This window comes from Hemibagrus wyckioides, linkage group LG01 (genome assembly GCF_019097595.1).
Source record: "Hemibagrus wyckioides isolate EC202008001 linkage group LG01, SWU_Hwy_1.0, whole genome shotgun sequence".
Classification (NCBI taxonomy): Eukaryota; Metazoa; Chordata; class Actinopteri; order Siluriformes; family Bagridae; genus Hemibagrus; species Hemibagrus wyckioides.
Genome location: NC_080710.1, coordinates 11,213,280 through 11,227,788, shown reverse-complemented (window position 1 = coordinate 11,227,788; position 14,509 = coordinate 11,213,280). Strand labels below are relative to the sequence as shown.

General features: G+C 44.3%; 2 protein-coding genes and 1 long non-coding RNA gene across 4 annotated transcripts in view; 1 reads left to right on the top strand and 2 right to left on the bottom strand.

The window, feature by feature from the left end:
* Window positions 1-602: 602 nt before the first annotated feature.
* Window positions 603-7,354, bottom strand: znf628 (zinc finger protein 628). 2 transcript variants are annotated; one of them, XM_058398621.1, is made up of 7 exons: window positions 7,031-7,354; window positions 6,071-6,630; window positions 5,804-5,876; window positions 4,489-5,580; window positions 3,977-4,340; window positions 3,539-3,693; window positions 603-3,298 (listed from the first exon to the last, which is right to left on the bottom strand). In XM_058398621.1, exons 2-7 carry the CDS (start codon window positions 6,451-6,453, stop codon window positions 1,019-1,021), a joined length of 4,347 nt encoding a protein of 1,448 aa, XP_058254604.1. In that variant the 5' UTR covers window positions 6,454-6,630; window positions 7,031-7,354; the 3' UTR covers window positions 603-1,018. The 2 variants fall into 2 exon arrangements, with proteins under 2 accessions (XP_058254604.1, XP_058254613.1); XM_058398630.1 differs by having other exon boundaries at window positions 7,059-7,354.
* Window positions 7,355-8,144: 790 nt separating this feature from the next.
* On the bottom strand, window positions 8,145-14,291 carry il11a (interleukin 11a). Its single transcript, XM_058403247.1, has 5 exons — window positions 14,123-14,291; window positions 13,249-13,409; window positions 10,378-10,470; window positions 9,951-10,112; window positions 8,145-9,635 (listed from the first exon to the last, which is right to left on the bottom strand). Exons 1-5 carry the CDS (start codon window positions 14,127-14,129, stop codon window positions 9,465-9,467), a joined length of 594 nt encoding a protein of 197 aa, XP_058259230.1. The 5' UTR covers window positions 14,130-14,291; the 3' UTR covers window positions 8,145-9,464.
* The window catches only part of LOC131361730 (uncharacterized), a 1,137-nt gene continuing 45 nt past the window's right edge, over window positions 13,418-14,509 (top strand). Inside the window, exons 1-2 of the long non-coding RNA XR_009206071.1 lie at window positions 13,418-13,753; window positions 14,285-14,509. The exon at window positions 14,285-14,509 is cut by the window's right edge and continues 45 nt beyond it. This is a non-coding gene — a long non-coding RNA (uncharacterized LOC131361730). The remainder of the gene's footprint in view (window positions 13,754-14,284) is intronic.

Sequence of the window (14,509 nt, the reverse complement as noted above, 5' to 3'; positions counted from 1 at the left end):
CATTCACATTCACAGCAAAGATTCTATATCTATGTACTGTACCTTTCCATAATCTTTTCCCAACAGGTAAATTCTGCTTTTAGTTTAATGAATAAGCAAAGCATCCTATCTGACTATCCTAAGACCACATACTTTTAAATATAAGATTTTTTCCCAGACTTTTTATTACCTCTAATCTAATTGAAGACTCCTTAACGCTTTTCAAGGATCCTAGGAAACCCTGTTTTACAACACGATTTCACCCAATACACCTCTAAAATAATAAAAAATAATTAACATTACATGTGAGACGAGTGGGCTATAAATGGTATACATGTTGGTTTTTGCTTGTTTTTTTTTTTTTTTTACTTGACATTTTTTTATTTTTTAGTCTTTCTTAAGTGCAGAATAAACTTTAAAAAAAACAGCATTGCCAGCGTTCGTTGAACATGATAATTTACTAATAACAATTATAGTGAAACTAAACAGACTATAGACATATTCACAATTCTTGTTCATGTTACACTTTGGCTGTCAACATGACAGCATATTAGTTTACAGTTGTCCGACATTCTTCAGCAACTCCTCTTCAATTCACCATCTAAGTGTAGAAGTTTTTAAAAAAAAAAAAAAAAAAAAAAATCATATCTTTTGTGTGTGGTTTTAAGAAACGACTCCCCCTACAGGCTGAGGAGTAACTCTCACCTTATTCAGGGTAATGCAGTGCTCAGGACACGCAGAGAGACTGAAGTTAGAGGACAACATAAAGAAGATCAACCATTGCACTACAAGCTTATTTTACTCTAAAGCATGACCTTCCTCTCCATTTCACTTTCCTGGTAGGAGTCCTAAATGACTGCTTTAAGATTTAGTCATCTGGATTTTTAAAAGGCATCATTAAAAATCTGTGTGTCATCAAAGACTCAGGTTGCTGGTAGTTAGTAGTGTGCATTGGTTAGTAGGACCATGTGTGTTTTGTGTCTTAAAGCAATACACAGGCTTCATATTGAGATTTTCTTTTCTCGCTCTGAGCCGATTCTTAAGTCCCATTCACGCTGGTTGACAGTCTGCTCTCAGTTTCCAGGATCTTCTGCTCTTCCGATGCCACTTCTTGTGAAGCAGTGCCTTCTTTTTCCACGTTCCTTAATCCTACTGAAACTCCTTCTGTTCCCTCAGTCAAACTGCTGGTACTAACCTCGATAATAACAATACCTTCTCCTCCCTCTAACTGAAATATGCTCCCCATTTGCCCTGCTCCTGTCCCAGTGACTCCCCCAGGATTAGTAAAGCTGCCCTCTGTCTCGGACCCGTTCCCCCCACCTTCTATTACTGCAATCATTTGAACACTTTCCCCACTTCCTGTATCTGCGTCGATTTTGGCCTCACTGCCCAATTCAAACACAACCTCCTGGCCACCAAGAGGCATTAAGGCTTGGGCAGGATGGCAAGAAAGACCCAAATCTTCATTAGAGCCTTCAGGAAAGCCAGTATTCGGCGGGACGTCTTCATCACTTGGAGCATCTGTTTGGAAATGAAGAACAAATGCTTTCTCTTCCACCCTAACACCTTCTACAAACCCTTCCATTCTTTCACTTTCTCTCGCTCCATGCCAGTCTTGAAGCAAGTTAATAGAGACCATTCCAGTCTTCTCCTTTTCTCCATCTGCCTCCATCTCTTCCTCTGAATGAAATCGGAGAACGTAGGATTTCTCCCCTCTCTCTTCACTTCCTTCTTCCCCTTGTTCACTTTCTCCCTCGAAATGCAACACATACGACCTTTCTCCCTCCACCCCTTCATTCATCTCTACGTTCACCTCCACCCCGTCTTCTTGCTCTCTCTCCCCAGTTTCCTTTTCGAAGCACAGAACAAAGCGCTTCTCTGGTAGTGGCTCTGGTATTGGCACTGAAAGTTTCTCCACTTCCTCTGCAGTGGATGCAGTTTGATGGTCACCTGCCAAAATACAGCGGCTGTCTGTTGAAAGTGTAGTTGGGGTCACTGCTGATATAGTATCGATTGCAGGAGCAGAGGGTGTGTCAGGCACGGAATCTGAATTTAGTGGTGGCACAGATGTTGGAACATCAAGTGGCTGGGACAATGTTGTTGTAGATGCAATAGAAGTAGCAACTGTGGTTGTTGAAATAGTGGAAGGGACTAATCCTTGAGTTGCTGGCACAGATGTGGCCTGCGCCAAAGACCCTGATTTCGGAGTTTTACTTTTGCGTCCACGCCTGGTTCTAGGGCTTCTGGTGTGGCTAAGCGTTCCTAAAATTGGTCTAGTAATGGCTGTTGTGTTTTGCGTGTGTGGGGTAGTGATGAGGGGAGCACTGTTGTTAGTAAAAATAAACCTCTGCTGGGTCTGGAGTGGCTGAAATGGTGCAATCTGAGTTTGGGCTGGAGCTAAAGTGGTTATCTGTGGCAGTGCTGGTATGGTCTGGACCAAGGGGAGGGTTTGTGGTGCTGATGAAGCAGAAAGAGTGTTCGTATTGGACGCTGCGGGAACAAGAATCAGACTTGGCTGGCTCCCATTGGTGGACTGGCACTGAAGAAGCAGGAAGTTCTGGGACGGTGGAGGAGGAGGTGGTGGAGGAGGAGGAGGTGGTGGAGGTGGAGGGGCTGGAAGAGGCTGTGTTGGTGTTGGATTGGACAGTGGGATCAGCTGTAGTCCTGTAGGGGTCTGGATCATAAAATAATTTTGGGACGTGTTTGGTGGAATGTCCAAATTCGATGGCGAGAGAATGATTGTTGAATTCCCTTCGTTAGAAAACAGAGAACTGAGCCCTCCTGTTGCGTTCATATTTAGACTCAGAGTAGCAGCTGGCATATCTGAGGTCCCACTGCCATTCTTAGCCGTTTTCCCTGCTTCTTTCGTGCATGTGGCTGTTTCGCCGCTGCTATGCGTCCGCAGGTGCCTCTGCAGGTAGGAGTGCATGACGAACTCTTTGCCGCAACGCTGACACTTGTAGTCTTTGCGTGAGGAGTGTGTCCGGAGATGAAGCTGAAGATTGGAGGAGTGTGTGAAACTCTTGTGGCACTGTGCGCATTGGAAAGGCCTTTCGCCCGAATGTGTGCGCTCGTGTTGCTTTAGGTTGGAGGTTTGAGAGAACGCCTTGCCGCACACAGAGCAGGCGTGCGGTCGCAGACCCGAATGCAACTGGCTGTGCCGCCGCAGACAGCTGGTGTTCTTGAACGATTTGCCACACTCCTGGCACACGTAGGGCCGCTCACCAGTGTGTTGCCGCAAATGGTACTGGTAATGAGAACTCCACTTGAAGGTCAATGGGCAGTAGGGACACTGGAACGCTCGCACACCAGTGTGCACCTGCACACACACAATAGCTTGAATTTTTATTTGCATTTATAATAAGTATATGTAGACAGGTGAAAGACAAGCATGGAGGTTTGTCACATAAAATGAACAAAATAATGATATTCGATTAAGAAACGCTAACATGAATATCATTTCTAAAGAGTGATTCAAAGAAATCCCAAATCCTATCATTACTATGGCAGACATTGTGTCAATGTAATAATTTCTCCTAAGAAGTATAGCAGTGTTTACCCGTTGATGTATGGACAGTAAAGAAGATCTCTTAAAGCTTTTTCCACACTCTGTGCAGCGGTACGGTCTCTCTCCCGTATGGTCTCTCATATGGTAGCGCAGACCCGAAGAACCCTTAAAGGATTTCCCACATTCCAAACACCGATATGGCCTCTCTGTTAGGTTAAAAAAAGGTGTTGTGATGTTGAGAAATCCCAGAATGGATACAACCTAGATGGAATCTTTAATTCCTACTAAACAACTTTGCGTTGATGTTACACAATAGGAACAGAATCAACCTTCCAAATTTGAATGTATGTTACAACTTATTCTGTTCATAATTAGAAGAATCAGAGAAGCATTTACTAGTTTCGTAATTCTTTTCCCCAGATTTTGATGCAAGTCAGTTGAAAAATAAATCAGCATCCAGTCATCTTTTGAGAACTCGGTAAAGCTTACCGTTATTTGCTGCAGAGCCCTTGCTCCCGCCTCCTCTCCTTCCTGCCTTCCCTGATGCCCTGTTGGTTGGTTTCACAGCTTGCTTCTCTCCCTCTTCTGTGACTGCAATGAGGCTGACGTGGATCTCCCTTTCTCCCTCTCCTTCCTCCCCTCCTTCTCTCTTGGCAGAGGATGAGGAAGACAGGGGCAGGGAGAGGGACAGCGAGGGAGGGCAGACTATCTCGGCCTCTGCCTCGGCCAGCAGTCTCTGCTCCTCGGTGTGTGAGAGCTGGTGGGTAAGAAGGGACGACAGCAGGGGGAAGGAGCGGTCACACACAGAGCAGCTGAACTGAGATCTGGACTGGGACAGAGCCAGAGGATGCACCTGGTCGAAGTAGAAAACAAAGAAAATTTCACGTGTGCATCATAATAACGGTCATATTACTATACTTGCAGTTTGCTCCCCATTTTGTAACCTGAGTGTGATACGATTCTCTAATTCAGACTCCTTCATGGCATGTAGTACCACTCACCTGTGCCATGTGTCTGCTCATCGAGCTGCTGTTCTTGAAGCTTTTTCCACAATAGGCACACTCGGACAACGTGGCCACAGTCGTGTCCACCATGGACGTGCTGTCGTCTGAGGGCATCTGAGCCACGGAGCTGGTGAAGCTCTGGAGCAAGTCATACTGAACCTGCCCTGATCCACCTCCGATACCACCCAATCCAAGCAGTTCAGCCCCCTGCCCACTCTCTGACACCGTTGTGGTTTCTACCACCTCCTCAAAGTCAGCCAGCAAGGGGGCCATCCCAACCAACGAAACCCCACCTCCCTGAGCCACCATGCCATCACCTCTGATGTCTTCGCCCCCATCACCTGCCCCCAGGTTATGCAGATGCAATGCTTGATGTTCCTCCAGGTGTGATTGTGTTCCGAACGTCTCGTTGCAGCTGCCGCAGCTGTACAACATAACATTAGCATCCGTTTCTGTTGATTCTGCCATGCTCACCTGAACATGCTCGGAGCCTGTGGCTGTCAGGACGTTCTGACCACCTTCAGCTGAGGATGGTGTACGAGATGAAGGCACGTGGTGAGACAGGAAGACCTGACTTGTCCCCGCCTCCTGCCCACCCACGAGGCCCACCATGTCTGATATTGTCATTTCTACTGCCTTTAAATCGTCTGACGTGGTCCCCTCGAGCACCACCTCGACGTTCGTCTGTGACACCACCTTTCCTGTCTTCCCCCCACCCTGAGGCTTGACCTCCATGTGTGAGTTGCGATGAAGTGCCAAATTGGAGGAGTGTGTGAAACTGCGACCACAGTCACTGCAGATGTATGGCCTCTCACCCGTATGTATGCGCATGTGTTGCCTTAGGTTGGTTGATTGGCTGAAAGCCTTGCTGCACACCATACAGACATAAGGCTTGACACCCAAATGTACGTTCTTGTGCCTACGCAGGCTGCTGGAGTTCTTGAAGGCTTTGGGACATCGGTCACACGGATAAGGGCACTCGCCTGTGTGTTGCCGTAGGTGATATTGGTAGTGAGAGCTCCATTTGAAGGTGAGAGGGCAGTAGGGACACTGGAATGTCCGCAAACCAGTATGCACACTGCGATGGACCTAAATTTGAACATAAAATTAATAGAATGTAAACCAATTGCAGCAGAAAGAGGAACATGCTCTCTCTTCCAAATCTCATTAAATCCTATCAGCACACTAACAGTAAAATTATACATCATCATTAATCAAAGACAAAATGCAGCTATTTAAATGCACATGGTAGGTCAGTTATGTTTCTATTGTGGAATCTTAAATATCTCTGATACTTGCAGGTACTTCTCACCTGGAGGAGAGATGAGCGCTTAAATGCTTTACCACAATCCTCACATTTATAAGGCTTCTCTCCCGAATGAGACCTAGAGTAAAGTGTAAAAAAAAGAAATCTTATTAGAAATCTAATTCCTTCTTTAATTCAAGTCTCATTCAGCTCAATTCAGCGCTCCTCTTTCGCTCTGAGATACACTTGTTATAGCATGATTTTATAAGTACATGAATCGAATTAACACACATTCAGATATTCTGTAAAGTGAACATTCCCTCTGAATCTTACCTCTGGTGATAGAGCAGAGCAGATGAGCCTTTGAACGCCTTGGGGCAGAGGTTACAGCGATATGGCCTCTCGTTGTTATGGCTACGCTGATGATGTGCCAACCTGGAAGACCACTTAAAACTCTTCCCACAATCTAGACACTGAAAGGGGTGTTCAGGATTTTGGGACCCTGTCGTCCCTGGAGACGTGGACGATGTGACCATCTCGACTCCTGTAAGCGTGACAGTTTCTGTCCCTTTCTCTTCCTCTCCACCTTCCTTCTCTTCATCGTTATCCTCCTCTTCCACTGACGGAAGAAGCGACGGAAAAGGAGAGAGGGACGAGGAAGTCTGGCTGGGAAGAAGCTCTGTTTGGACTACCAGGGTAGCGACAGAGTTGGCCATTGTACCCTACGAGCAGAGGAGAATGCTCTGGGTTCTATGCAGATTGCTAGTCTTGTGGATCCTCCCAATTTACCACAGCCATTGCAGATGTTTAGTGGAGTGTTGATACTGATGCTGATGATCTTCTGTATCCAATCTGAAATGAGTACTGCAGCTTCTTTGCATCAGTTGCCAGAACTGTACAGATAAGCATAACACTTAATGAGCTAGTGCTAATATCATAATCATCAACCATAATGTTAATATCAATATCACAATACCCATGATCCATGTGTTTAAGCCATATATAATGTGTGGATGTTCACAGAACATTAATTAATCTTAACAGTCTTAAGTTGTACTTCACCTGAACAAGGAATCAGATATGTAAATGAATTTTATGTAAAATGTTAGAAATAACTCTGCTAATGACTGAGCAGCATTTCCCCTTTAAACCCCCCCCTCCCCTCCTCCCCTCCTCCGTCCCTCCCTCCTGTTCTGTATCGGTGTCCCCGCTGCGTTGTCTCGGGGAAATGCGAAACCCAAGATTAAGACAAAACAAATCAAATGCCACACACACACACACACACACTCTCACCCTTCATATATCACGCTGTATAAATCACCATTTACTTCCTCTTCTACCGATTTGTGTATGTATTTGTCCAGTCCCCAGCCGGCCTTCCCGCATCCATCTCACTGCCCGTCTTCTTCTCAGGCGTCGCAATATTTGTCCATATTTCTGCACGATTTACGATGCATATGTCACTCGCCTGTAATTATTATTTTTTTACTAAACAGTTTTGATGTATTGAAATGAGGCTGAAGTCCGCAGTGATAGTCCACACAACCTTAACAATAATGTCGAGCACAAACTAACCAACAGTCACCCGCCTGCTTCCGGCTCTCAGCAACGACGAACGCTATTGGTCAGTTCTGACTCCTAACTCGCGCATCTTATTGGTCAACAAGATTAACGCTTAGAAACTGATACTAAATATCCTCAGATATTGTAGGAGATGCATTCAACTTATAATATATTTTTTGTATCTAGCCATATTACATGATCGTTTACATCTCTGAGCATAAGAGTGACCGCATAAAGGAAGCTTCATGAGTTTGTGCCTTCTCTGTTTCTGGGAAATGTAGTTTTTAGGGTATGGAGGCGAGGCCTAATGCGTCGTGCAGGTTCCCAACCCTGGTCCTTGGTGGAGTATCCCCTATCCTGCAGATTTTAGGATTTGTTTCCACGCTCTAACACATCCATGTAGCCTGAAGATGGGCTGTTAGGTGAATCAGGTGTGTTAGGAGTAGAGAAGTTACTACAATGTGCAGGACAGGAACTTGTGATATAGTTTCCTCTTTTTAGCAACACTGGTATGAACACTGGATTAGCGTGTGTGCCTTACACCTCCAGGTTGGGGTTCGATTCCTGTCTTCATGTTGTTTTTGTGTGTGTGCATGCTCTCCCTGTGCTTCAGATACTCTAAATTGTCTGTGTGTGAGTTTATGCCCATGGTACTTTACACCACCTTGTACCTCAAGACCCCTGGGTTAGGCTCCAGGTTCCCCACAAGGCTGTGCAGGATAAACAGTACAGATAATCGATGGATGGTTCATCAGTGGTTGGCACTAAAACCGTTCATTGTTTAAGTCCAGCTCTTGGCTACTGAAAAACTAAACTCTAAATAAATAAAAGAAAACTTCACAAGTCGTGCATATTAGCTCCTTTATTGTATCGGCCACACTCTTGACACCTTTCTGTCAAACAGCAATGCCACTTACAGCATGTGAGTTGAACATTAAAATTTCAATAGCAATGATAAAGTCTGATTATAAGTAGTATAAAAGTATAAAAATTACAGAAGGCTTGCTTCTATTCAGTGAAAATAAATAACATGAAATCATAATAAATAGTATATCAAAATACTAAAAAAAAAAAAAAGAAAAAAAAAAAGAATCAAAACAGAATAATTTTTTGATATTGCGATACAATTGCCAGAGCAAGGGGCCTTATATCATAGAAAACTATAATATAATATAGACACATTTGCGCTGTACATAACAATTTACATTCAGGATGATGTATGTACACCTGTACATTACCAAATAGTCACGTTATCACAATACATAGTATTTTAAGGCTTGGGTTGTTTGTCTTTTTTTTTTCCCATTTAACATTGCTTAAGAACAGGTTAGCCGTCAAAGCACATCTTCTGAATCAGAGGATCCAAAACACAAACCCAATTATACTGTGCAAAGAAGGAGAGAAAAATGATTTTTCTTTTTAAAAAAAAGGCAGCCATGGTGTAGGTCAGTGCTATGTGACACTTTTTTTCCTGCCATTTACTAATTTATCATCTTACAATAACAGACACCTTGCAAATCCAGCAATATTGCTACATCTAGTGGCAAAACAATCTAGGTAACAATCGTGAACACACATGCCTCCCGAATTAAAAGAAAAGAGACATGAAGAATACAATTTGTTAAATAAGACGCATATCAACAGATTTTTTTTTTTTTGGAAGAATGGTTAGAAGACAATAATATAGGAAAGAAAGAACCAGGAAGTACATTTTTTGTTTGAAGTTAAACATAACTGTAAAGAAAATGACTGTTTTTTACTCAAAGAATCAAATAAATAATGACACCAAATAAATAACTAAATAACCACTCAATAAATAAATAAATACATAAATAATGAATAGGTTGAATTAAAGAAAAAATGAGAGCAGAAAGTAAAATTTAGATGAAGTTATGTCGATGAGAGATGAGAAGCAGGCTGTTAGCAGTGATGCGTCGCTGTAGTCCAAACACTCCCAGCTGTAAAGACAGGTGGAGTTCTCATGTTTGCACTGTGGCTTCGATGTGCCGATGACTACAGATCAGATCAGATCAAATCGACAACACTGCTGCCATTTGGATCAGCTCAGATATGCACCAGGCTGGTAGTTCGTGGAGGCAGAGACAGAGGAACGGCTGGAGAGGACGCCATTCGCTGATTGGCTGCGGGGTTGAAATGGCAGCCCTCATGCCTGTGTTTTGGACTTGAGGCTGAGGAAAGCACGTGCCGCCCAATCACAGAAAAGCCTGAACCTCTGAAGAAGCACCTGCGTGGATTGATTCATCTCCCATTGAGAGGGTTGAGCAGGGAGGGAGGGAGGAGTTACAGCGATTCGAGGAGCGTCCACTTGCAGCATCTGAAAAACAGAAAGTGAGAATGATGCCACATACAGAGTTGTTTTTTTTATCATCTCATTTCTGCCTTGAGGTTGTAATTTACAACCCTATCCAGAGTGACTTATATCTAATTTTTTATACAAATGAGCAATTTAGGGTTAGGAACTCAGGGGCCCAGCATTGGTGGCTTGGTGGACCTGAGATTCAAACTCACAACCTTCTGATCTGCAGTCCAACACCTTGACCACTAAGTTACCACATCCCCACACTACTAATACTAGTCTAACAGTACTAGAATATATGTGGATATACAGATGTACTGTGTTTTTAGTTACCTGGCGCTGTAGCAGGCTGATGAGACTCCGAATGTGCGAGATCATTTCACCCAGCTTTGACGCTGAGTTGTGATGGTGCTTTTGGGTCACCTTGTTTAGCCACTCGAAATGGTGCTCGAAGGTCTTGAAGTCAGCATGGAGCTGAGAAAGTGTAGGCTTCAACTGCAGAGAGAGAGAGCGAGCGAGAGAGAGAGAGAGAGAGAGAGAGAGATCTTTTCGATTAGGTTTATTCCCATTCATAATCAAACTACTACTCTTTTGCTTTTATAACCACAAAGAAATTTAGTTACTTTTAAATATAAAATAAAAATATAACAAAATTCTGCGAACAGGCTACTTCAGTCTCCTCGCAAACAATCAAGAGCGGTGTGCAAAAATTAAGAGACTGATCAACCACAAGACAGATAGGCTCGAGCTAGAAGTTTACCTCCAGTGAGCTGAGGTCATTGGCTCTGCTGCTGATGGCTGGAAGAGACTTGAACCTGTGGTGGTCGATCACCGGTTCACCCTTGTGGTCATTCTGAAATAAAGGGCCAAAAGGATAGAAATGCCTTCAGTAAACAGATAAAACACATGTTCACAAGGGAAATGCTGTCCACAAAAGCAACGTCATGGCACTATGCAGAATTTCCCATGCTTAGAGACAACCTTCAAGCCCTGATCCAAGAACAGCTCACATTGGCCAAAGTGCTATAATTAGCAACCTCCAGAGGATGCCTCCTGCTCTTAAACCAGTAGCAGGAGGCCATCCTCTACCAATACCACAGAATTACAGAGCATCAGAGTCACCCAGAGTTCACCAGGGTACAACCTCTGAAAGTCAACAAGAGAAGTTTGTGACCTGAAGCCACAGGATGTTTTGTAGAGGAAGAATAACAGCATATGCAATGAGTAAGGCGCTTGGAGCAGAATAGACAACATTGGGATGTAGGGAAACTCCAGGGTCAGGCCTAAAAAAAGGCGCAATGACATACAGACCCAAAACAGGCCCCCTTTTTTTCCCCTTTTCATTCCGACCACTAGAGGGAGACAGAAACATTTACAGGAGATGTAGTTAGGCAGATGCTTATGGGTTTTTTTTTTTTGGTTGTATAAACTTCTTAGCTCCTGTTTGTTAATGTGTTTAAAGGGTGTAAACAAGAGCTGAACTTGTGTTGCTATCAAATGTAGTTACTCCACTAATGGGCAGGAAGTAAGATCAGTTCAGACATCAGAAGCATGTAAGCAGTGTTGAGCAGCTGATCTGATTAGGTGACAGGTGTAAGACACTATGCGTCATCAAAGTTTCATCAAATGAGCAAAACAACATCATGAGCTGCTCAGCCAGCAGCCCGGTGAGGTCAGCTTTCCGCTGCTTGTCTCAATGTGTTTTTTCCTTCATAATGTTGTTTCTGCTTTGCAACTGGTTCACATCTCCCTGTGCCTTGTTTTCATTTCTTCTTAAAAAAGACCTAATCACACATTGTTACTCATCGCACCCTGTCACGCCGTCTACTTTTCATCTAATGTGAGCTGTGCTCCTAGACTTTGCCCATCCATGGTGCTCTCTAATCCATGTTTCTCCTCACATTAACACACACATGTACATCCTCTTGGATCCTCACACCACACCACTCCACTCCATTGCTTTTTGTCCCCCTCTCCTTCTGTGTTCCTGAATGCAAATATGGCAACCTGATAAATCTACCTGATTTCTATCAGAAACGCTTTGCTGTGACAACCGAAAAGCTAAACAAGAAATCCCACACCTACACAGCCCACAGCTATTTACAACACACGCACGCGCACACACACACAGCCAGGCAAGCACCAAATGGAGTAAATACACCCTCGCAAACTAACACACATTAACACATTCTGTGCGTGCAACCACAGCAGCCAGCACACATCGTTTTTATTGCTTTCTTGTGGGGACTTTCCATCAACTCCCAACTATTTTTCTTTCCTAGGCTTGACCCCTGTAAAGTGTAACTCCATGCAAGAAGAAAAGGAACCAAAATAAATCGGACTGAAAAAACTAACAAACTACCTCTCCGAGTGGGACTGGGGGCCTTTTGTCGCAGGTGGTGTCTTTGATAATGATCTGCCTTCACATCTGGTGCGCAAGCACAAAGCGATGCAAACGAACACACCAAACATGACTGCATCTAATCTCACTTTAAGTGCGCATACAGCCAGGTTAGCATCAGTCTGGCTGCATCTCGTTGCACTACATACACTAGGAGTGACAGAATCCCCTGATCTGATCTTACAGGTCATACCTGAGTGCATTCTCAAAGCCATGAAAGGGAGCAATATAACCTCAGATACAATCAAACTCAGCAAAAGAGGATGAGGTCAGAGTTTCTGAGCTTCACAAGAGCGCAGCAGTCTGAGGCGACGGACATCAATGAGACCTTGAGCCATGACTCAGACACTTATAGACAAGCGAAACCAGAAAACCTTCATGCTTCCTACATACGCTGCTGCATAAAGCAATGCTTATGGTGCTTCCTCACCTTTACAAGTCAACCAGAATGGAAGACTGTACTGTAGTTTTCAAGTTTCGTCTCACTCGTGCTTGTAAACAGGCCTTCGGAAAAGCCATGGCAACGCAAGGGAGGACATGCTTATGTTTCCGTGAGGGAGTTATGGCAAGGAGGCCTCTCAGAGGTAAAGGAAGTACAGAATGAATGGGTTCAGTACCCCCTAGGTTACAGACCTCAGTCACCTAGCAACCTGGCAAAACCGGACCAAAAACCTTTGTCGCCCACTGACACATGCTCCAGTCTATAAGGAATGACCCAACAAACTCAAAACCCTAAGAAGCAACCCTGTAGTGGAAAGACTCAGTGGTACAGGCTGACCAAAGAGGTTCAGTGTTCAGGACTTACTACTTACTGTTCTAGGTTAAGTTAAGTTTGGTCTGGGATAATGGCCAGTACTGGGCCTGAGTCCAGATCTCTGTTGTTTTAGCCTAATGGAAATGAACGTTATCTGCACCCTCACGGATTCAAAGCCGCCGCAATCTGCCACCCCTGCTCTCACCATGATTAATGCAGACCAGATGAGTTGAAAGGCCACATGTGTGAGTTCGTGTGAGCTCGAAGGGAGAAACAGTGCTGTAGCTCAGCCAGATCCCACATGCTGAACGAGGCCAATTTGAGATCTGAACACCATCAGCATAAGTGAGGACGGCCTGAATTTCCCACACAGTCCCTTCTGTCTCTTTTGCACGGGTTGCTATAAGTCTACTGACTTGGCTTAACGCCAGCACGTCTACTGATAACTGATCATCACAACAGATTAATCAACTTACGATCAGGTCGTGGGTCATCTTCTGCAGATGCCTCGTCTGGTTGGTCAGCTTGTCGAAATCGGCGTGGGGACGTCGCGTGTGGGCGGGAAGCGCCGACGTAAACAACGGCAGCTGAGCCAATAGGACGGAGAAGAGCAGCGAAGAGGAGGAGTCAAGCAGCACTGCGGAAGAAAGAAAACACTGATTGGTTCACGTGCGCGCGTCTCACCCGCGAGCGCACTTCTTACAAATCCTCGCGCGTTTGTTGTTCCGCCGGAAACAGCGTGCTACTGTTACAACACGACACGCTCATGTTTCCACACGCGGACTGCGTAAGCCGGGTTGCATTCTCTGATAGCTGTCTCACACTTTGACAAGTGAGCGCTGTCAAGTGCTTCCGTTCAGCCCAGGAGCTGGAGACTTTATTCACTACTGTTTGCTTTCCGATCTTAAAGCAGCGTCACTCTGCAATAAAGCGCTGAGCAAGATCTGTTACTGCTGTGCACTTCATACACCTAAATGACACGTGAGTGCCTTTCGCTGTCATCCTGTCAATTATGATTACTGACGCGCGCGCGCGCGCACACACACACACGCCCATCTTCGCACAAACTTCGAGCATTGGAAATCGTGATAAACACAAACAAACACAACTTTAAAAAACAGTTAGAAATTAATAGCTGGTGTTTTTGTTTGTTTGTTTGTTTGTTTGTTTGTTTGTTTTTTATTTAAGGCACATTATTACAGATACGAGCAACACACACACTGAGAAACTTGTATAATGGAGATGCAAAGGAATGCAAAATGTACTAGACCAGGCATGATGATGATGATAATAATAATAATAATATTGGACAAAGAAAAAATGAGAACATAAAAAAATACAGGTACTTACATTTCATGTTTGTGTAGATCCTTGAAGTAAGCTAATAAATAGGTTGCAAATAAATAGTGAGATAGATTAAATAAATAAATAAATAGGAGCGTAAAAATTAATAAATAAACGGAGTTCCGGCTCTTTGTCACGTGCTCCGAACTTCTTCTTCTTCTTCTTTAGTGTCCGATCGGCGGTTCGTGTCAGCAGGAGGAGAGAGAGAGGGAGAGAGAGAGAGAGAGAGAGAGAGAAAGAGGGGGGGAAAGGAGAAGATGGAAAAGAAACGGGTCCTGAGTGGGTGCAGAAGTGTCCAATTCCTCCCTTCAGAACATTTCGACCTTCGCACACCAAGCTGGAGCAGACACGCGAAGACAAGCAAGGATGGAGAGGGTAAAAAAAAGAGAGAGG